The 21,982-nt window shown below is 44.2% G+C and overlaps 1 protein-coding gene across 4 annotated transcripts in view; it reads left to right on the top strand.

Annotated features, from left to right (window-relative positions):
• The window catches only part of ELMO1 (engulfment and cell motility 1), a 523,086-nt gene that overhangs the window by 481,087 nt on the left and 20,017 nt on the right, over nt 1-21,982 (top strand). For all 4 annotated transcript variants that reach the window (XM_041727391.1, XM_041727393.1, XM_041727394.1 and 1 more), the window contains 2 exons: nt 8,000-8,112; nt 17,371-17,478. In XM_041727391.1, the coding sequence (XP_041583325.1) occupies nt 8,000-8,112; nt 17,371-17,478 (221 nt within the window). The remainder of the gene's footprint in view (nt 1-7,999; nt 8,113-17,370; nt 17,479-21,982) is intronic.

The raw sequence follows: 21,982 nt of genomic DNA, 5'->3' as shown, positions 1-21,982 counted from the left end.
CAGGACTTAAACCAGGAAGTGGCCTGCTTACTGATGAGTCCTCTGAGAATTTGTAGCTGAAAAGTGAGAGCACCTTTTCTTATCTTGGGATAATTTTTTTTCTTTTTCTTTTTTTTTTTTTTTTTGCCCATGAAGCTATTTCTTGGCAGGTGCCTCTGAGTAGCAAGATGCCCTGCCCAGCCAGAGCAAGGCCCACTTAGCTCAGGCAGTGTGAACATTGAAATGGTGAGTGGGAAGAAGAAGAAGAGAGACAGTGAGAGGAGGATCCTCAGAAGGAGTGATCCTCACTGCCTCATCCATCGGCTTTGCCTCACCCCAGAGCATCTTGCATCAGCCCCCGTGACTATCAGCCCTCAGGCCCAGGTAGAGAGCAGCAGAGCCCCCTGTTTATAGGACTTTGTAGCAGATGCCACTTGCAACAGTTGTCATCTCCATCTTTAGGGTGTTCTGAGCGTCCGACACGAAGACTGCTTGGTTTGCTTCATCTTTTCTTAGAACTGGCCTATTTATCTTCCCTTGTCTTTTTCTAAGAGCTAGGTCAGTTCTGTTACGCTTATAATTTGTAGAGAAAGAAACAGGAGAAAAGGTGGGGGTAAGGAAAGTGTGTGATATTTGTTCTCATTTTTCCCTCAGACTGGACACAGCTTCCTCCGAACTTTCGTACGAAGTCAACTTACCACACAGGTGTCATTATGACATCAACCCCCTCTCTGTTTCTGATTCGTTTTTCTTTCTGCCCCTCCTTCTGTTTTTTACTCTTATATATTTGACATTTTTAATGCTTGGCAGTTTGCAAAGGAACCCTCCCAGCCCCCGCTGTTTCATTTCTTCACATCTGTGTGAATTAGGTAGATCTTATTTCTGTTCAAGGAGCGGGAATAGTCTGGAGAGGTGAGAAGCCAGGACTTGAACTCCAGCCCACTGATCCCTAAGCTCATGCTTTCTCCAGGTCAGCAGAGCTCCTTTGCAATGTGCAAGACTAAGATGAGGTTTATAGAAGTTCACAGGTCTGCAGCTACCTACTGTGTTTGCTTTCAGGTCCTAAGAAACACTGGTAGACTCTGTGGAGCAAAACTGTAGTGTTTAGTGGGAGTGGAGCTGGGCAGCAAGGGACGGAAATGCTTCCCGGGGTCTTCAGCTTGCATCAGGGTGACACCTGAATCGTACTTGCATTGAGCACCAGCCAGCTCTGCGGCAGGTGCTGCTGGGACTTTGTATGGTCCTCAACCAGAAGATACAGCTTAAAATACCAAACAGAAACCCCTTCCGATAAATGCTTGACTCCTCATAGATGTGGTTTCTCACTTGCAGAGAGAGACAGTGAGTGGCACCTCGTCCCATCACAGGGCATACAGTACCGAAATGTTGGATTTCATAAGGTTTGTTTCAGCAGATGTGTAAACACAGGGAGGCTTTATTATGCTTTTGACAACAGTTCATAAAACCTAAAGGGAGACTCAAGGAACCACTGCAGTGAAGGCCAAGGGATCCCAAATTAACATTTGACCATGACTGTTCTAAGTAAGAATGTTAACTACATGTGAAATGTGAACACTTTTCTCCTGTTGGGGCTTCATTTCTTTATTTCCTGAGACTCTGCCCAGGATATTCTGAAGTTTTCTCTTAATTATAAGAAGCTCTTATCTTTACGTTTATTATGTAAGGAGAAACAATGTAAATATAAAGGAAATCTTCTGTGTGTATGTCACTTTGGCATCATCATTCGGCCATGGGACTAAAAGGCACTACAGCTCACTGGAGTTCTTGCCATCGTTGAGATAAAGTCATAAAGACTTGTCAGAAACTATTGCATTTAAGGGGGAGGCCATGCTCCCGGTGCATGGAGCCTGCTTCTCCCTCTGCCTGTGTCTCTGCCCCTCTCTCTCTCTCTGTGTGACTATCATAAATAAATTTAATAAAAAATAAAATCCCTTTCAGCAGGGCTGTGTTCCCTTCTGGAAGCTCTCAGGGCGATGGTCTCTGCTTAAAAAAAAAAAAAGAAAAGAAAAGAAAAGGGAGAGGCCATGGACCAGCCTGATCATTATCTTAGCCTTTGAAATGGGTAGGTGGGAGCCAGGCACCAGCTTCTTGTGCAGTGATATTTTGTCTATTAGAATGACCTACCGGACAGGAACTCATTGTGGGGTTGGATGAAGCCTAAAGGCTGCCAAAATGGCTCATGGAACAAACCTGTGTCAACAGAAAGAAAGGGACAGGCTATGTATGATGGTTTACATTTGTTCATTCATTCATTTAACAAATATGTATCAAGTGCTGTGGACAAGCAGAGACACTTGACTCCCCCACCCCCCACCTGCTCCACACTGTCCCAGGTTGTACAACTAGGGGTAGAGGGTGAGCACGGACTGTGCTTGGGTTGGGGGCTGCCATGAGAGCACACAGGAGACTCATCTCACCAAGCTCAGGGGTTAGGATGTTAGAGATGTAGAGCTGAAAAGCACCTTTAAGGTCATCTAGTTCAAGCTTTTCATTCTGCACACTGGGTCAATGACTTGGCTGGGGCTTGCCTGCTAGCACAGAAGCCTGCTGGCCATGCCCTTACGAGCCTCTGGAGCCCCGTAGCGCTCTCCCTGTTGCCTGGCTCCCTCTGTGCCTGCCGCACTCAGCACAATGGCAAACCTAAGTGCCACAGAGATCTTTTGAGGTGCATGTCCCATTATTTTAAAACATTATGTTTCCAGAGAAGAAAAATGCACACTCTGCGTGAGCAAATATTTAGGGGGACTATCCAGTGGGTTGAAGAAGCTCCATTGTATTTCTTAGCTCTTGACTGATTATTTTGGTGAGGAAGTATTTGTTATTTTCCACTTAGCATGACTTTACAGGGAAGATAAGTCCCTCCACACAATTAATCCAAGTTAATGGCTATTAAAGCTTGAATAGTCCAAAAACAGGTCATTTAACACTACATTGGGGGGAAGCAGAGATGCAAGTATAAATACCAATGAAGCGTAGTAGCAAAAGGTATGAAATCCACACCCAGGGAGCTAACAGATCTGGTATCAGACTCCAACGGCACTATTAGAAATGTGGCTGTTCAGGCAACTTATGTAACCCATTCCAAGCCTATTTTTCTGATGTCTAAAGAAGAAGATGATTAAACTATCCACATGGTTGTGCTGTTATGAAGATTCAAGATGCAGAGCCTGAAAAGCACCTAGCATATATTCTGGCACATAATATCCACTCAGAGAAATGGTCACTCTTATCATTAGCTGATAACCAGAACGGGACATGTTGTTACACTGTCGGTATGTAAATGGTAAAACTCACACTATGACGTATTTGTATATGTCTCACCTTATCTCAGAAGGTACAGTGGGAGTATAGGTGAGAAAGAAAAAGTAAAAACAGAGCCAGAAATAAGGCTAACCGCCTACCTTGCATATCTGGCTTCTCTCTAAAGATTGGGCACAAGCTTCGGTCAGGGATTTCACTTAGCCAGTGCTACTAGGATAGTCTGATCAGTCACGCAGTTTTCAGTGTTCAGCGTACTTGACAAATGCTTATCAAATGCTTACCACGTACCAGGTACTGTTCTGTGTGTTGATGATTCAGCAGTGAAAAGGAACACGCAATTCTCGCCCTGCATTGATTGTATTTTAGTGGGGAGAAACAGATAATAAACATAGTAAACAAGATTAGAGCTTGTTAAAAAGCATAAGGACAATGGAAATATAAAGCAGGATAATGGAAACAGAGAGCTTGCAGTCTTAATGGGGTCAGAGCAAATCCCTCTAGTTGAGATGGTAACATTTGAGTGATGTTGAAGGGACTAAGGGAGCAGGCTATGTGTATATTTAGGAGAAGGATATTCCAGCAGAGAGAGCCACCAGTGCAAAGGCCCTGAGATAGGAGTAGGTCTGGATGCTCAATAAAGAGGGCCACTGTGGCTAGAGAAATAGGCAAGGAGGAGAATGATAGGAGGTGAGTCCCAAAAAGTGGCTGGGAGTTGATTATGAGGGCCTTGTTGGGGAGCCACTAGAGGGTTTTGAGCAGAGGATTAATGTGCTCTGACTTGGGCTTCTAAATGATCCCTCTTGCCACTATATTGGGAATAGACTCTAGGGAGACAAGTTTGAAAGCAGGGAGATCAGTAAAGTTATTTCAATAATCCAAGCAAGAGATGATTCGAAGTGATTAAAGTCTCTACTATAGATTTAGACAGATTTTGAAGATAAGAAGCAATGGTATTTCTTGATTGATTGGATATGACAGAGAGAGGAGTCAAGGAGGAGCTCACGGTTTCTTTCGAGCTAAACAACCAAAGGAGAGAAAGAGTGGAGCAGGTGGAGACAGGGGGTCAGGAGTTCAGCTTTGGACATGTCAAGTTTGAGATGGCTGTGAGACATCCAAACGGGCAGTTGGATTGATGAATTTGGAGTTCAGCTGAAAGGTCCAGGTTGGAAATATAAATTTAGGAAGTTGTCAGCATAAAGTTGATATTTAAAGTCATGAGTCTACAATATAAAGAACAGAAGAAGTACCAGGACTGAATTTGGAGACCCTCGGTGTCAAGACAGAGATCAGTTTCCATGAAACAGACACTGTCACTCAGCCCACCCAAAGTCATCACAGAACCCTTTTAGATATCAGGGGTCGGCAAAGTATAGATAGCTCTTGGGTTAAATCCAGCTCACTACCTGTTTCTGTAAATGAAGTTTTATTGGAACACAGTCACACTCCTGTGTTTGCATACTGTCGACTGCTTTCACTCTACTGTGGCAAAGCTGAGTAGTTGCAACAGACAGCATATGGGCCCCAGAGCCTGAAATATTTACTGTCTGGCCTTTACAGGAAATGTGTGCCAACCTCTGTTCTAGGCGAACACCCAAGTAGCAGCTCGGTAGGGCAGACCACAGGTCCGGAGAGGCATCTCACTGATCCAGTGGTGCCGTCTGTGTTCTGTGTATGGTGCTGGCCTCACTGGGCCTGAACCCAGGGTTGTCTCCCAGAAACCATGCTGGACCTGGAGTTGCTCTTCACACACTCATTTACCCTCCCCCCTTTCATCTTCCTTCTTTTATTTATTTACACTGCCTTTAGACAGAATTAGAAGAATATCTATCAAAACAAAGGCGGTAAACCCATAACCTTGGCCTCATTGACCCCAAGCTGAGATTTTCTATTCCCAACTGCTGCCCATGGGGCTATTGGCTGGATTACCCTGAGGTCAAATCTCATCCACAGACACACCGTGTAGGTGTGATATAGATGTTTTCCTAAGATGAGTGAATTTCATAGCAAGGGGGTCCATTTGCATGGAAAGAAGAGGAAATCACTTAGAAAAAAAAAAGAAAAGTTGTCCTCTTTTTCTCATTGCTCAGTCATGTTTTGGAGGCCTTTGGGGGTTCACAACAAGGAACAGCTAACTCCTGCAGCAGCAGATTCACTCACTCTGGTAGTGTGTCCCCGGGAGATGTTTCCGTAATAATGGAGGGTGTTATGATGCGCACATCTGGGTCTCACACTAAAATGTCATAAATCATCAACTAAAATGACTCGGAAGTACTTTCAATTATTTCCTCCTTTGGTCCTCTTCCCTGCATCTTTATCTCCATTTTAATAATTCAACTCCAGCCTACTAACACTATTATTTTTTTTAATAAATTAATTTTTATTGGTGTTCAATTTACCAACATACAGAAAAACACCCAGTGCTCATCCCGTCAAGTTAACACTATTATTTAAAGGTACATCTGAACCTGAGAGTCAGTGAAATTCCCAAACCCCTTCTCCACAGTTTCTCCATCCCTTGGTGCAGTGTCATCCTCTCTGCCCCATCGCCTCGTCTTGGAAGTCAGGAGCAGTGATTCCATGTGGCGTGTGGCTGCCCCAGCATTTCCCCGCCCGTTCTCCCATCCAGAGCAGGGCTCATCAAAGCTGCAGTCTACTAAGTCCATTTTAGAAAAGCCGAACACTTATAATAAATAGTTTTCAAATTTGAAAGCCTGAGACGAGACCCTAGAGATCTGCACAGGAAAGCTCTACAAATGTACCAAGCTGTGTTATTAGGGCTCAATCTCCATATTATGCTTTATAGATGTTCAGTTGGAACAGTATCAAATGACAGGAGGTTTGAAGCCACTTGAGTTTAAAATATGTATTAGCAGAGTATTACCACACCCTGTTAGATGGCCAGGTCCTTTGATGTGACTTTTTCATTCTCTTTATCTCACGTGTAAATAGAAGCAGTTCGTAGGCAGATGACTGAGTTCCACTCCTAACCTCTGTGAGCTGTCTCCCCATCTGTAAGATAGAAATAATAATACCCATTTATTAATGACACTAATACCTATTCCCAGAACTTGGGGGTGGGGGGTGTTGAAAGAAAGTGAGAAGGGGATGTTCACTGAGCTAAAATCAGATAGTACTACTACCTGGCTCTCAGAGCAGACACTAAAAGCGTGAGTGCCTTCCCCCCACCCCCTCCGTGAGCTGAACACCCTGTGTAGACAGTTTGCCTGCACTCCAGAGCAGGTCCAGAGTTAAAGCTGAAGCTGACAGATAGGTGAGCCTTGACTACAGTGAAATGGGGGCAAATGGAGAGTTGGCCTGAGGAAAGGAGAGAATACTGTCAAGGCAAATTCAGTGATACCTCCTGTCCCTGCCCAGTGCTTATAAATCACTTGCACTCACACTGTCTCCTTTGGGAATCACAGCAGTTTCATAGAAAAGATTCTCATCCTGATTTTACAGATGGGGAAACTGACACTTAGATGAGCTACATGAAATGCAAGTCATGGGCAGAGTCTAGATTGAAACCCAAGTCTTTCAAGTTCTATATCCTAATCACTACTTTAACACTACTGACGGCTCTCCCTGTCCAGCTCAAATAGAACAACTCTAGCTTTATTAGATGATGATTAAAAAAAAAACCTATGCTCCTGGGTGCCTGGGTGGCACAGTCGCTTAAGCATCCAACTCTTGATTCCAGCTCAGGTTGTGATCTCAAGTCCTGTGATGAAGCCCAGCATCGGGCTTCTTGTGGAGTCTACTTGTCCCTCTCCCTCTACTCCCTACCTCTCTCTCCTCTTGCTCTCTCTCAAATAAATAAAAAAAATATTTTTAAGAATATTTTTTTAGGCAGATGCTCAGAGGTTGAGCACCTGCCTTTGGCCCAGGGCATAATCCTGGGGGGTCCTGGGATCTAGTCCCCCATCGGACTTCCTGCAAGGAGCCTGCTTCTTCCTCTGCCTGTGTCTCTGCCTCTTTCTCTCATGAGAAAGAGTGTGTCTCATGAATAAACAAATGAAATCTTAAAAAAAATTTTTTTTAAATCTCTGCTCTTAAAAAAAAAAAAGGAGATTTAGAAAACACTGTACTCTATCCTGATATCTTTACAGCATAGTGCATCTAAAACTAAGTTACTCTGTATTAGCCTGACTCAAGATGCAAATAATCCCTAATTTGTCCCATCATGATGCCAATCTCTATGGGCTGGGATCTGGGGTGATGTGTTGTTCCCATCTGTGAGTGATAGAATGGAAAGCAAACTGTGGCCCTGTGGTTTGCCCAGGACAGTGTTTGCTGTGGAATTAATGATTACGTGGCTGCCCAATATTGCTGTTTGGGCAGATCACAAATGTAGTCGGGAGCTTACCTGCTGTAGGGAGGAAATGTGACCAAAGGTTTACTGCCTTGGCAAAGCCAAGTGCGTTTCTGCGTGAGTTTTTATCTGTGGCTTTGTGAAACAAGGAAAGACATTTCTCAGGAGACTGGTCTAGCAAAACGTCACTGAAGCGGCTGGTGCTTTTGTGAATATTCTGTAAATGTCAGAGAATCTATAGTGTTGTTTTAACAGATAACCCTGTCCACTAACTCTTAACAAATAATTCTCTAAAGCACCAAGTTGGAAGGTTTTGGGATGGTCGTGGACAGATGCAGCTTGTACTTCCTGCCCCATCTGCCCACGATGCCCTTTCAACCACGCACTGTTCTCAGGGCATGCTGTGCAATGTGTGTTTGTCCTTCACAGGGAACTAAAGGAGAAGATTCAACCAGAAATCCTGGAGTTGATCAAACAGCAACGCCTGAACCGCCTCGTGGAGGGGACCTGCTTTAGGAAACTCAACAGCCGGCGGAGGCAAGGTATTGTGCTTGGGGCCATCCCTGCCCTCGGCTAGGGTGAGCAGCAGCCTGCTCCACGGGGAATCATGGGCATGGGTGCTGCTTTAAGGGCTGGCCATGCAGCATGGGACTTAGCATGAGAATAGCAGCCCAGGTAAATTCTGACTCCCCATGCATTCCCAGGGAGAATCAGAGAACTACTAGAAGACCCATGGAACTGAAGAGCCATGCTGAGCTATTTAGTGCCTCAAGCCTCCTAGTAGTTGTTCAAGAACAGCTAACATGTATTGAGAGCTTACCATGTACTAGCTCTCATTTTACTTATTTTAATGCATTTCATCCTCCTGGTAACCCTGGGTAACCCTGTGATTACACCACTTCACAGATAAGGAAACCAAGACTGAGGAGTTAAGCAACTTGCCCAAAGTTGTGGAAGAGCAAGGATTCATACTCCAGCCACCCTATAGCCCTTCTTTTTATTTTTTTATGGCCTTACTTTTAATGACTCACTCTGCTGTTGTTTTGACAGATAACCCTGTCCACTAACTCTTAATAAATAATTCAAAAAAAAAAATTCTCTAAAGCACCAACTTGGAAGGTATCGGGATGGTCGTGGACAGATGCAGCTTGCACACACAGGAAAGCTGGCACCCACTGTTGGGTTTGAACTTCCATCATGAATGGCCCTGATTCTCAAACCCCCATACTGATTCCCTTCTAGGTGAAAATTACTTTATTTGGAGACATAAGTAACAGTGAACCAAGACAGGATAGGATCAATCAATGTTCATAGTCTTGCAAAAAGAAGTTCTGAATTGTCTCAAGTGAATTTTAATCCCAAAATATCATGCCAAAATGGGTGCCATTAGACTAGTTTCAATAGGTTGGGAGCACTTCCACGTGTTTCTGAGTCAGGGAAGTGAAGCCCTTGGATGGCTTTCTTCTTCTCTTGACAGGCTGCTGATTGCAAAGTCACAGTATTCACATCATACTGTCCTCTAAACACACAGTCAGAAAATAAAACTGAAAAATAAGATCTGGGGAGAGGTGAAGAACACACATAAGCAGTAGCAACTATACCAAGAACAAACACCAGTTACGGCCCAGGAGAAACTCAGGTAGATATTTTTGAAAGCCAGCGAGCAGATGCTCTGCTCAGACACAGAGCTCACCCACTAATGACAAACATCCTTCGTGTTCTTTATGCCGGGCCCATCCCCCTGGCCATTTGCCTTAATGGCTTTGTGCTGGATATTGAGTAAAATCAAAACTATTTCAAATATGATGGTTAAAAATCATATTAAGGAACTTCCGAAGGCAGGGCTTCCTTGAGAAATGAAAATGTAGGTTGTTCCCAGAGGATGGAAAGCTATAGCAGTGAGCTTCAGAAGGGGCCTCAGGGGAGAAGACAATGGGCAGAATAATAATCAGAGCTGAGTTACAGCTGGGGCCGAGAAAGACTGGTTGGGAGAACAGCGGAAGAGAGAGCTCCCGTCCTTTCTTGCCACACTCCTTGCATCGGATGTTGTCATCAGGGCAGATGCTGTTCCAGGAAGGTAGTGGGGCGTGCTGGTGAGGACAAGAGCCCCGGAGCCTGATGAAATGGGTGCAGTCCTGCCTCTGTGCCTGACCCGCTGTGTGACCATGGGCAGTTCCCCTATCTGAAATGAGGACAAAATGCCTGTGTCCTAAAGTTAGCCTGGGGAGGGAAGGTGATCACGACTGTAGCTCTTGGAAAGCAACAACGGAGGGAAGCTACTCTTCTGGGAGATTGTGTAGGAAAAGAGCAACGTGCCAGGAGTGAGTAGACTGGGTTCTAGGCTTCCCAACCCTAAGTAGCCAGCTGAGTGCCTTGCCTGTAGGCAGACACGAGACCTCTCAGGGCTACAATTTCCCACCTACTAATAGTGGGAGAATAGGACTAGATGATCTATCTCTTTGCCCAGGTGGGCAGATAGTCAATTCTATCCCTGATCTCTTCATCGCCTTTGGAAAAATCAATAGTCGGGACATATTGCTCCCATAAGATGATTTATAAAGTTTTTATTTACTTGGCCAAAGGACATAGAAGTAGGAGAAGGAGGGAGGAGATGGCACGGAGATACATTTCATCCAGTTACTCCACTGACATCCAGTTAGAATCCTCCGGAACCTAATTCAGAGAGCTCAACTTCACCTTCCAGTCTACTTTGTCATGAGTCTTCCCTTTCTAGGCTGAAACGGATAGATTCTACTAGAATAATCCTGTTCCTAGGTGTAATTATGACAGAGGTTTTTTTTTTTTTTGGCTAAAGAAGTGTCAGCCAATTATCTGCAAATTTTTCCGGTTTTCTAAAAACAAATTACCTAATGAACAAAAAATTATTAGCACCTGGATTATACATTTATCAGTCAAGCTCCTTAGAGAGCCCGGCCATCCGTATTTAATATAAAATCATCCTTTTGGGTGCAGAAAGGAAGGCCTTTTGGTGTTTGGTGAATGGATTTAAGAGCTGGTGACCAGGTCTATGTGCTTAAAACTAGGGATTCAAAGCAGACAGTGCTGAAATTGGTTTCCTATCACCCCATCGAAACATTCCACTTAGATTCACACAGATTCATGAGGACATGATGTAAACTCATTTTAATCCCTTTGGAAGAGGTGTGCTCCCACAGGCGCTCCCAGAAGGGAACAGCCATGTGCCATCGCAGGTCAAAGAGCAAGCACACTGGGAAGGAATGGTGGCCACGCTCCATTTAAACTTATTCGACAGTGAGTCAGATAGTGATGAGTCGATTTAAGTATCAGCTTTACAGGGGATAATATGAAAGAGCTTTCTGTCCCAGAGCACTGGAAAGCAGAGGAACAGATAGAGTCCTTCACCACACCGCCTTTGGCTAGAAGACCCGAGTTAATACCTGCCCATCATCTGGCCTGCCTCATCCACAGCTCTGCTGCTTGGTTAGACTGATGTAGAGATTCACAAATCTGGGTTTCTAGGAATTCTGACCACATTAGAACTTGGAGGCAGTGAGTCATGAGAGACCCATCAAGCAGCTTTCAAGGCCTTGCTTTCCCCGCTCACCAGCTGGGTGGCCTTGGGTAATGTTCTAGACCTCTCTCCGTGGTCCTATTTCCTCATTTGTCAAATGATGTCAGTTCCTGCAGTTACAAACAGTTGTAAGTAAGGGTTAGATAATACCCTGCATTGATAGCACTCAGTAGAGTGCTTTGCACGTTGTCTAACATTCTTTAGTGATATCTAGCATTAATTTTAGTTTGTAGATCCTCAGAATATAGGTTTTTAAACACAGGCAAGAGAGTGGCAAAGGGTGTCACAGACTAACTTCGCTCCTGTTCGGATCCTTCACAATTAGATAGTTTGCCCTGCTTCCGTGTCTCCTGGGCTTCTGCAGGATGGCATTCAGGTGAAATTCCAGAAGTTGTGTATGTTAGCCATTATTTGCACCATGAGAATCTGCAGGACCAGGAATTGCTATTTTCCTTACATTTCAGAGATTAGGGTCTTTCAGAATCCTTCCTGTTGAATAGCCTTGATAAAAGCACAGGGCTACACAGTGGAATGTCATTACAAGAAATGATAATATGAAACTTTTGCTTCTCGTTGAAAACGTTGTCCATTTTGTTGGCCAACATCCCTTCTCTAAGCATGAACTCGATAAACTTTTAATTAGGGACTCGGAAGTGAGCAAAACATATGCCCCTGAGGAACTGGCATGTTTCCATGCTGCTTCCAGCGGTGATATACCTTACTTTGGTCTTTCAGCTCACTAAGAAAACCTGGAGCCAAGTGGTATATTCAGGCATGGTAACCAAATGAACTCTTGTTAGGAGCAGCCTATTTCTTCCTCTATCCTTGATTGAAGTTTTCACTCAATAATTAAACCTTATCATAACCCTTTTTTATAAAAAATTTTTTAAAAAATCAGGGATAAATAAAAGTGGATTTTCAAAGGAAGAAAATCCAGTTGATTTTCAGGGACAGAGCACTTTCCAGTAGATCGAAATAAGAGATAATCCTTGTTCTTGGAAGGTGGAGGGAGCAGGAGTGGACAAGAGGGGTTGCCATTCACTGGAAGAACAGGAAGTTGTGAGCCACCTCTGTGCAGGGTGCAGAAATGGAGATTTTATATATGTTTTACTAATATAATAATTAACATTACTTAACAAAAGAACAGAATCCCTAAGGTTCTTGTAACTTGGCCACGGCCACTTAACTGCTGTGTGAGGGCCAGGTGCGTATGACTCCAAAGCAGCACTTAGGCCAAACCATCTTTAAAAGGATTTGGGGCTCTGGAGTCATCTTCTGTTGTGAAAGAAAGTAGCAGTCTGCAGGGAGCCATCTCTCATTCTGAAGACTGTCCAGTGAAATGAGGAAGATTTGGAAGGCAGGATGGGCCTCTGTCTCTACCTATATTCATTGTCTTCCTTTACTGGACCAGCAGAGGAATCTGGTATCTCATCACCCCTCAAAGAAGACATTTCCCTTTAAAACCATTGCTGGGGTCCCTTGTGTTTTATGACTTGCAAAGCTTCAAGCCTGAGCAGGAAAAAGACCTGCACACTCTAAAGATGTTGCACATTTTAGGTTAACCTAGGGAAAGCTCTAAAATCCTGATGAAAGTGCCCTAAGAGCTCACTTTAGTGAAAGTCACCTGCTTCCCAAACAGGACTCTCAGGGCCCCCTGGGCAGCACCTATCTGCCAACCAGGGGCTTTGTACCCAAGACAAAGATGTGCCCCTGAGTCCACAGCAGAGCTGATCAAGACTCCATTCCTGCTGTGCCCTGTGCCCCACTGACCCGCCCAGCATTTCCCACTCAACAATAGTAGCTGGTATTCCACTTGCCCAGCTCCCCTGCAGTCCTGCTGGCCAACCCTAAATATGTCTCTAGCCTTGATGATGGAGATTAACCACCAGTTGTCCTGTTGGATATAGCTACCTATGGCTCATTTAATTGAAATTAAATAAAACTTGAAACTTCTTTTCCTACTATTGGATAAGTATCCACAGAGTATTTCTGTCATTTCAGAAAGTTCTCTATCACACAGAGCTGCAAGAATTACAGTTGTCAGTGGTTATTAGCTCCATAATGATCTATGCGACATTGGGAATAGCTTTAATCAGCCCTGGAGACCTTCTCACCAGGCTTGTGAGCTCTAAAACTGGCTTTCTTTTCTGATTCTTCACACACACACACACACATGCACACCCACACAAATGCACGCGTACAGAGATAGAACGAGAAAATGAAGCACAAAATTGTCTCCATTGTCAGTTTTTGAATTTGGAGAATGAAGAAATGGCTATTAGCATGCTAACACTCGTAATTGGCTGGAAGACCTCTCTATTAACTCCTGTTTATTCTTTAAATGCTAGTAAACAATCTTTGATAATGTTCTCACTGCTTCCTACTAATTGCTTTTAGTGACACGATCCACTCATTCATTGCCCAGAGGGATTGAGGAGCTAGTAACATCATGCTGGGTTTTGAAAAGAAATACACATTTTTCTTACCATAAAAGAAACTGCAAATCAAGCTGCTGCTGCTGGCTGACACTAAAATTGTCTCCTGCGATGAGCCAGCGTGTTGTGCTGCTCGGGGCTGGCAGTTCTGCTGTCCTTTACAGCAGCTCCACCTTGGAGACAGACATACACCAGTTATGATGCCTCTAAACCTTCCCAGAGCTAATGACTCCAGCCTTTATCCTGAGGAAGGTACTGGCATGATACCTACCCATTGGCTTATGAGCAAAACAGCCTCCCCAAGACTTTTCAGCCCCATCTCTAATATTTTGCCATCCATCCAAGATTCCTGTTTGATGGGGAGGAACAAAGTAATCACTTACATCAATGACGTGCAGATCTTTTTTTGCTCTCTCCCATTTTAGTAGTAGACTGAGAAAAAGGAACTCCTTAGGAAGGAGAGGAGTCAGCCAGAGGTAGGAGGAAAACCAGAGGAGTGTGGTGTCATAAAAGTCAAGAGAACCTAAGCCTCTGGAAGGAGGAAATTCCATCAGCTGTGCACCTGCTATTGTCATGGCAGGGTTCTGGGGAGCCTTTTGTGTTCCCTTTCAGCTAATGGCCATCGCAACCTTGCAAAGACGATGCTTGCTTTGCCTCCAGGAACCCTGATAACTGGCCACTGTTCTCTGTTAGCTTCTGAGTTGGAGAATATGTTGCACAAGAGACCTTCCGTATTCCCATTTTTCCCTGTGGTACAGAGTTGCTGAGTCCCTAAGCCTACTTCCCAAACCTAGGAAACGGGTGTTTCCACCATGTTTCTCTCAGTTGCCACCAAGAACCTGGGGAACTCTTTGTCCTTCAACTTCTTGGCTTTTGTCTCTCACATCTGTCTGCCTTTCATACTGATGACTTTTTGCTGTACCCAGTAGACTGCCGTGCGCCTGCCTCGTAGGCACTCTGCAAATATTCATTGGATAAATAAACGTCCCTTGAAAGTATACGCGGCAGAAATTTTGGAAGACTTACAAATGAATATAAGTTGTGCATTTTACTTCACAATCTATCTGTTTGTGCCACTTAAATTTTGTAATGCTCCCCCAGCATCCTGAGAATGAATGATCTTTGATTGCGTCATATTGACCCTTGGGCTTTGGGTTGCTGCCGTTACCCCTAGAGCTTATCCCAGCTTAAGAAGTGAGGGATCCCTGGAGAGAACAGGTTGGGCCCTTACTCAGAATAAGACCAGCGTGTCCCAGGGCACAGCTCACTGACTTCCTTGCCAGCTTTGGTCACCCTTCAGTTGCTCACTAGCTAAAACTCCCACTGCCGAGGTGTCGGGAAGGAAGCATCATAGTAAATCTCTCCAGCTGGCTTTGCACAGTCTCCGCAGGCCACTTAGACGAGCTGAAAGCTCCCTTTGGGGAGGAAGAAGCTACGCAGCCCATCATGCAGGCCCCCCAAGAGCACTGTTGATGCTCACGGCCAAAGCACGGCCAGCTCCTTTGGAATTCACATTCCTGTTGTGAATCACAAGTCCAATTCCCAAATGTATTCTCCTCGTAGAGGACTGATGATTATATGTTTGCCTAATTGAAATGACTGGAAATTATTCAGGGAGTAACTTTATTTTCTCCCTTTGAAATACTCTCCCAGGAAAATGACCTGTGTTGTATGTATAGATAGAACTTAATTTTGAAAATTGAGCAAGACCAGCTGCTGCCCTAGCCGTCAAGTAATTTTTCCTTTCCTCTCGCATTTTTCCACCAGAATTCATATTCTTTTTAAATATATGGGTTGCCATATTCGGATTGCACTCAAGAATTCTCAAACCCTATTTATAGATGAGGAAGATAGGAATCACAGAGGCATTTCACTTTTGTGGATCAAGTTTGGGAGTTTTCTTTGTTCATTGTGTGGTTTTCCTTCCATTTTTAAAACTTTCTTTTCGGGCACCTGGGTGGTTCAGAGGTTGAGCATCTGCCTTCGGCTCCGGTCGTGATCCCGGGTCCTAGGATCGAGTCCTGCACCGAGCTCCTCGTGGGGAGCCTGCTTCTTGATCTGCCTATGTCTCTGCCTCTCTCTGTGTGTCCCTCATGAATAAAAAAATAAAATCTTAAAAATAATAAATAAAACTTACTTTTCTATTACAAGAGTCCTAGTTAAAACACAAGTTTTGCATGAAGGCAATTTTAGATAGGAAAACAATTTCCTTACAGTGTTACAGAGCACTTTCTAATTAGAATAGTTCAAAACAATACATCTGCAGACACAATAATGAGGTGACTTGACCAAGGCCACCATGGTCGCCAACTGCATAACTGCACAGAGGGGCGTACGGATGCTTTCAAGGTCATGCATGCTTTGTGCCTTAAGCGTTTTGACCAAGTCTCCTTGGGTCCTCATTTATCAACTTAGCCAACACCAACTGTGCAACTCCTACATCCCAGACACTGTGCCAAGGGATTGGGACCGTGCAATTGTGAAGACAGTGGCTGTCATTAGAGAGCCCTGGCTTCTCCACACTGTCCGAGCTCATGAGTATCCTGAGTCTTCTTGCATCAGTAATTGTTCACAGTACACCTGCCAGGGCAAGTTGCTTACCTGGGGCTTGTGGCAAATGATGAGAAATACCAAGAGGCTTAACATGGGGGTACCAATAATCAAGGAAGATGCTGGGGCAGCTAGGAGAATGGGGAGAGTCCCTTCAGTAGTAATCAGAGAGGGCTTCCTGGGGGAAGAGGCGTCTAAGCACAGCCTTGCTTGAGAGCGTCACAAAGATTGCTGTCACAGTTTAAGTTCCTTATCTATAAAAAGTGTTTTTTGCCTCCTCCTTCCTACCTCACAGGCTTATTCAAATATTTTTAATACATGGGAATGCAGAGGAGGTTAAGTGAGGGAGTTACTTATAATAATGGCCCTAAGGCCCTGGTCATGCCTATTTCTTTGGTTTTGTCTTAATATTTTATATATGTTTTTGGTTTCAGGTGTACAAGATAGTGATTTGATACTTATATATGTTACAAAATGGTCACCACAGTAAGCGTAGTGACCATCTGTCACCATACAGAGTTGTTACAGTGTTACCAATTACATTCTCTATGCTATACAATACATCCCATGTCTTATTCATTTTATAACTGGGAGACTGTACCCTTTAGCCCAATTCTAGTCATGTCTATTTAGAGAAATAAACTCTAGGAATTAGAGAGGAGACGATTGTGAATATCCTCGCGCTTTGGATAAATCCCTGAATTATTTAGATTATTTCCTCATGAATTCCACCCCTGTGTGTATCACTAGTATCCTGACAATTCATTCTTTGATTAATTTGTGTGTAGTAGCCCCAGGGATGGGGGTCTGGTATACCAACTAAGATATGGCACACAGCTATCTCAACAGTCTTAAAATCTCAGAGAGGTATGTAGAAGGAGAAGAGTTCCAAGAAAGCCGTTTTTTCTACATCTCCCTCCCCACATCTGCCAGGCCTAAGTGGACAAGTGGTAACCCCCATAGTCATTATAGATATTAATGAAATGATGCTCTGGAAACCACCACCTCAGAAAACCTGGTGTCAGTATTCCTGAAGGATTTCACAACCTCCCCAGTGGTTAAGCAGGACAGCGCCAACTAAATATCAAAATCCAAAGGGGACTCATCGCCCAGGGCTCTAGAATTCAATCCTTCCCGAAGACTTAAAATCAAATGCATTACTTGCGCTTCCAGGCAAGACTATTAGAAAATAAGGATGTCGATATTTTTGGAATTCAGAATCACCTGTCTCATAAATTTGTGTGTTTGTATTTTTCCCTCAGACAAATTTTGGTACTGTCGACTTTCACCCAACCACAAGGTCCTGCATTATGGAGACTTGGAAGAAAGTCCTCAGGGAGAAGTGCCCCACGATTCCTTGCAGGACAAACGTAAGTGGCTCTCCTGTGCAGGAGGAGTGAGTTTGCATTGTTGGTTTAGCTTCCTGGTCACAAAATAGCATGCTGGAAAATGACCAACCCAAATAAATCCACTGGGCATGTCTCATCTTGTTGCGCATCTTGGCCTGAGCATTCTCATCATGGACAAGAACCTGAGAGATTAGGGGTTTGGGACTGAACAGGGGAGGGCACAGAAGGAATGCTCACATATCTTTCCAGAAAGACGTAAGCCCTGGGGTTCAGACATCCACTTTTGCACTACTTCTCCAGGTGCTGTTTCAAGAAGCAAAGACAATAGAAGCCTGACTCTGTCAGTTGTCTTATTCTGGTGATGAAATAATTTCTCATGAATCATGTGCTTGATTTCTAGCACATTTATTCATTATAGTTCAGTGTATCCTATAATTATAAAGCAGAGCTAATGGCAGACCCCAGTATGGCTAACCTACTTCAGGAGAAGTAACTTAGAAAAATCTATGACCAGTTACAGTCCATTGTCAGCTAACGATTCCCTGAAATACATGTTATTTGTATTTATTTGCTGTTTCTGCATGGTGTCTGTTTTAACATGTATGTTTTGAAGAGTCAGTAATTTACTAGATTATTTTAGCCCAACACCAAGCCAGGTTCCAGGTTTTTAGACAATATTAAGTGTACAAGTTAAATCAGGTATTAAAGAAACATTAAAATACACCAGGGTCATGAATTGATTTGGAAGAGGAATGAGATAAAATGAACATAACCTCAGAGGATATCCCAGGTAGAGAAATCAAAGAGTGAGAGTGAGAAAAAATAAATAAAAAAACACTTTCAAATAGCCTTCAAAAGTCATGCTGCCCAGATCAAATCCTTATGCCAAGCCCCAGCACCCTTCCTTTCATCACCCCAGGACCCACAGAAGTCAGCTCTGGACTGCCTTCCTTGCAGCCCATGGCTACTAAAGGCAACAAATAACCACAGTGAGAAATTCCTGACACTTTCAGACGCTGGAACATTCTCTCTTCGCCCCTGCTGCAAAATGGAAGACTCTGGTCTTCATAGGGTCATTTGGTTCAGAAGCAAGCTTGTTTGCTGTCATAGGAGCACTGCCTCCCTGGCCCACATCATCGGTACCTATTAGTGGGAGGAGAAGGAAATCTGAAACACATGACTGCAGTCTGGGGTAGTGTCTGTGAATCCCTACTGCGACAGCGTTCTGGGGCTCTGGCCCTAATGAGGACTTTCCCTTCAGGTCTCAGAAAGCCTTCCCCATTCCACCATGGACAAGCCAGACCAGTGGTTCTGAGTGTCGTCCTTGGACCATGAACAGCATCTCCTGAAAACGTACTAGAAATGCAGATTCCCTGGCCTCATTTCCAGTCCTACTGAATCATAAACTGGGTTTGGGAGCCAGCCATCTCAGTCTTAAGAGACTCTCCAGGCAATTCTGATGCACGCTCATGAAAACAAGAACCACCGAGCTAGGCACTGCCTGATACTCTTCTCTTCGTGGTGGTCTTCCATTAAAAAATGAGATCTAACTAAAATTTAATATCACATTTCTTTCATTAAAAATGGGCTCTTAATCATGAAAAACAATAAGAGAGACCTAATCTTGGAATATAGCACAGTCCCATCTACTAAATCACATTAGCTTTATTAAAAATTCACAGCTGTGTTTGTATTTTCCTCTGTTTGCTATTAACTGGTGAAAACTCACTGGTGAAGCCTCCCTTGTGAACTTGGAACTGTTCAGAGGCCAGAAATTTGGAATAAAGACTCTACCATGGCAAAATGAAGAGTTAAAGGTTACTGTTACTCAATGCAACCAGTTATATACAAAGTCTTCATAGTCTGGTTCTTAACCTGACCAGGAAATAGGGCAAGTGATCTGGGCAACACACACACACACACACACACACACACACACACCTTGATTGACTTTCTTCCTCACACAGACAGTGAATCGGCTCTCCCTCTCACTGGACATATTATTTATCCCCATATATTTTTTAAAGATTTTATTTATTTATTCATGGGAGACACAGATAGAGAGAGGCAGAGACACAGGCAGAGGGAGAAACAGGCTTCATGCAGGAAGCCCGATGTGGGACTCGATCCTGGGTCTCCAGGACCATGCCGTGGGCCGAAGGCAGGCGCCAAACTGCTGAGCCACCCAGGGATCCCTATCCCCATATTTATAGGTCTATGATCCACTTCTCAACTCAGAGATGGATATCCAATTGGCATTGTTTGCAGGTTTTATTTATTTATTTTATTTTTAAAGATTTTATTTATTTACTCATGAGAGACACACAGAGATAGAGAGGAAGAGACACAGGCAGAGGGAGAAGCAGGCTCCATGCAGGGAGCCTGATGTGGGACTCGATCCCGGGTCTCCAGGATCTTGCCCTGGGCTGAAGGCGGTGCTAAACTGCTGAGCCACCCGGGCTGCCCTGTTTGCAGGTTTTATATGCAGCACTCCCATTCTAGCTGGTTCTGCTGCTTAGGAAATTGGTAGCCCTGCTCCTAGAGAAGGTCAAGGTATAGACCACTCCTAAGCCTTGTAGGGGCAATTATAGGACTTGTCCACAAGCTGATACCCCCTGGCTCTACCAAAGCCTGCACCCCAAAAGGCCAAGGTGAAAGTAACTAGCTATAAACCCAGACTACCAGTGCCGGGGAGAACCAGCTCAACAGGTGGTCACAGAAGAGTAAGGCCAGTGCTGCAAATCTCCAGACAGCTTTTGGTAGTGGCCACATAGTGATACTGGTCCTGGGAAAGGGTTACAATGGTCCCTCTGACAATGGCTCAAAACCCCCAGCCCACCCCTTCCTCTGCAGCCTTTGAAAGCCAGTACTTCAGACTTCAAAAGAGCTGTTCCATCAACAGTTTATCCATTGCAGGATAAACCAGGAATGCATACTTGTACAGGTGTGTGCATGTAAGAGGGTGTGTGTGTGTGTGTGTGTGTGTGAAAGAGAGAGAGGGGGGATCCCTGGGTGACTCAGCGGTTTAGCGCCTGCCGTTGGCCCAGGGTGCGATCCTGGAGTCCTGGGATCGAGTCCTGCGTTGGGCTCCCGGCATGGAGCCTGCTTCTCCCTCCTCCTGTGTCTCTGCCTCTCTCTCTCTCTCTCTCTCTCTCTCTCTCTATGTCTATCATAAATAAAATAAATAAATCTTAAAAAAAAAAGAAGAAAGAAAAAGAAAGAAAGAAAGAAAAGAAAGAAAGAAAGAAAAGAAAGAAAGAAAGAAAGAGAAAGAAAGGGAGAGAGAGAGATTGTATCTGTATGCACATATGAGCCAAGGAGGGTGTGTATTCATGTAAAGAAGTAAAATGAGCCCAGTATGTGCCTGGGATGAGCAGGCCCCAGCTTAGGAAACTAAAGTTTGCTGCTTCAGGTCTGCCACTGGTTTGCATTTAATTCCAATTCTGCATTCTGCCCCCATCCTCTTAGAGCCCTTGGAAGTCATAAACTTCATTCCACTAGAAAAATGAAATGTTCCTTTAATTAATATCAAGTGCCACTGCTCTTGCCATGTACGACTGCCCTCTCTTGAGACCAAGGGGGAAATTGTCTTCCGCCCCTTGAGTTAATCAGTGCTGAATATTGAGATATTGATAAATCAAAGTGTGTAATTGAATCTTCTTAATAAAGAGAGGGTGAGTAAAGATTGAGGGCCTCTCCTTGGCTGTCATCACCCCTTAAGGTTTAGGAAATCTCTCCTCGTATTACTTCTTTTTGGCAGGAGAGATGGCCCCACATCTCAACTACCAGGTTTACAGACTCTTGTCACCCCCAATAGTCGCTAGACTCCATGGCTTTCCAGCGGTGCCCCCAGGCTCCTCAGTGCTGCCCTTTGAAAGAATCTAGGCCAGAGCTCCTCACTCCCACATCAAAGGGGCCAGCGAGGAGAAGGCTCACTCCCTCACAGGGTGATTAAGCCTATTACAGAGGATGAGAGGTGCAGCTGAGACAGCAAAGTGGGCAATTTAGGTCACTGAAGCACGGTGAATAATTCAGGTCCCTCAATCTACAGAGACAATTAACTTTGATTATTGATAATGAGAATAATTGCAAACATTTATTGAGTGCTTACTATATGCCAGGCACTGTGCTAAAAGCTCTACATAAATTACCCTCTTCCTAACCTAGAGAGGTAGATACCATTGTCCTTCTTTTTCAGATAAGGAAACTGAGGTACAGAAAAATTTAAATAACCTGTTCATGGCTAGTAAACAGTAGAACAGAGATCTATGCAACCATCCAACTCCATAGCCCTAGCTTTTACCCCCAACCCTGTACTACCTAGATGAAAAGCCAACAATGATCCTGGGTCCAGTGTTAGGAGGTCATTCTTGGGGCAACTCTATGACGTAACCGATGCAAGTGTTCCACACTGCAGATGAGGAAGGTTAGGCTCCAAGCACTTCAGCCCTAAGTGGAACAACCAGTGGTGGATCTAGAATTCAAAGCCAGTCAGTGACTCCAAAGGCATAGCCCTTCCCACCGC

Source organism: Vulpes lagopus, chromosome 13 (assembly GCF_018345385.1).
Source record: "Vulpes lagopus strain Blue_001 chromosome 13, ASM1834538v1, whole genome shotgun sequence".
Classification (NCBI taxonomy): domain Eukaryota; kingdom Metazoa; phylum Chordata; class Mammalia; order Carnivora; family Canidae; genus Vulpes; species Vulpes lagopus.
Note: the sequence above shows the minus strand (reverse complement) of the source record. Positions and strands in the feature narration are given on the sequence as shown.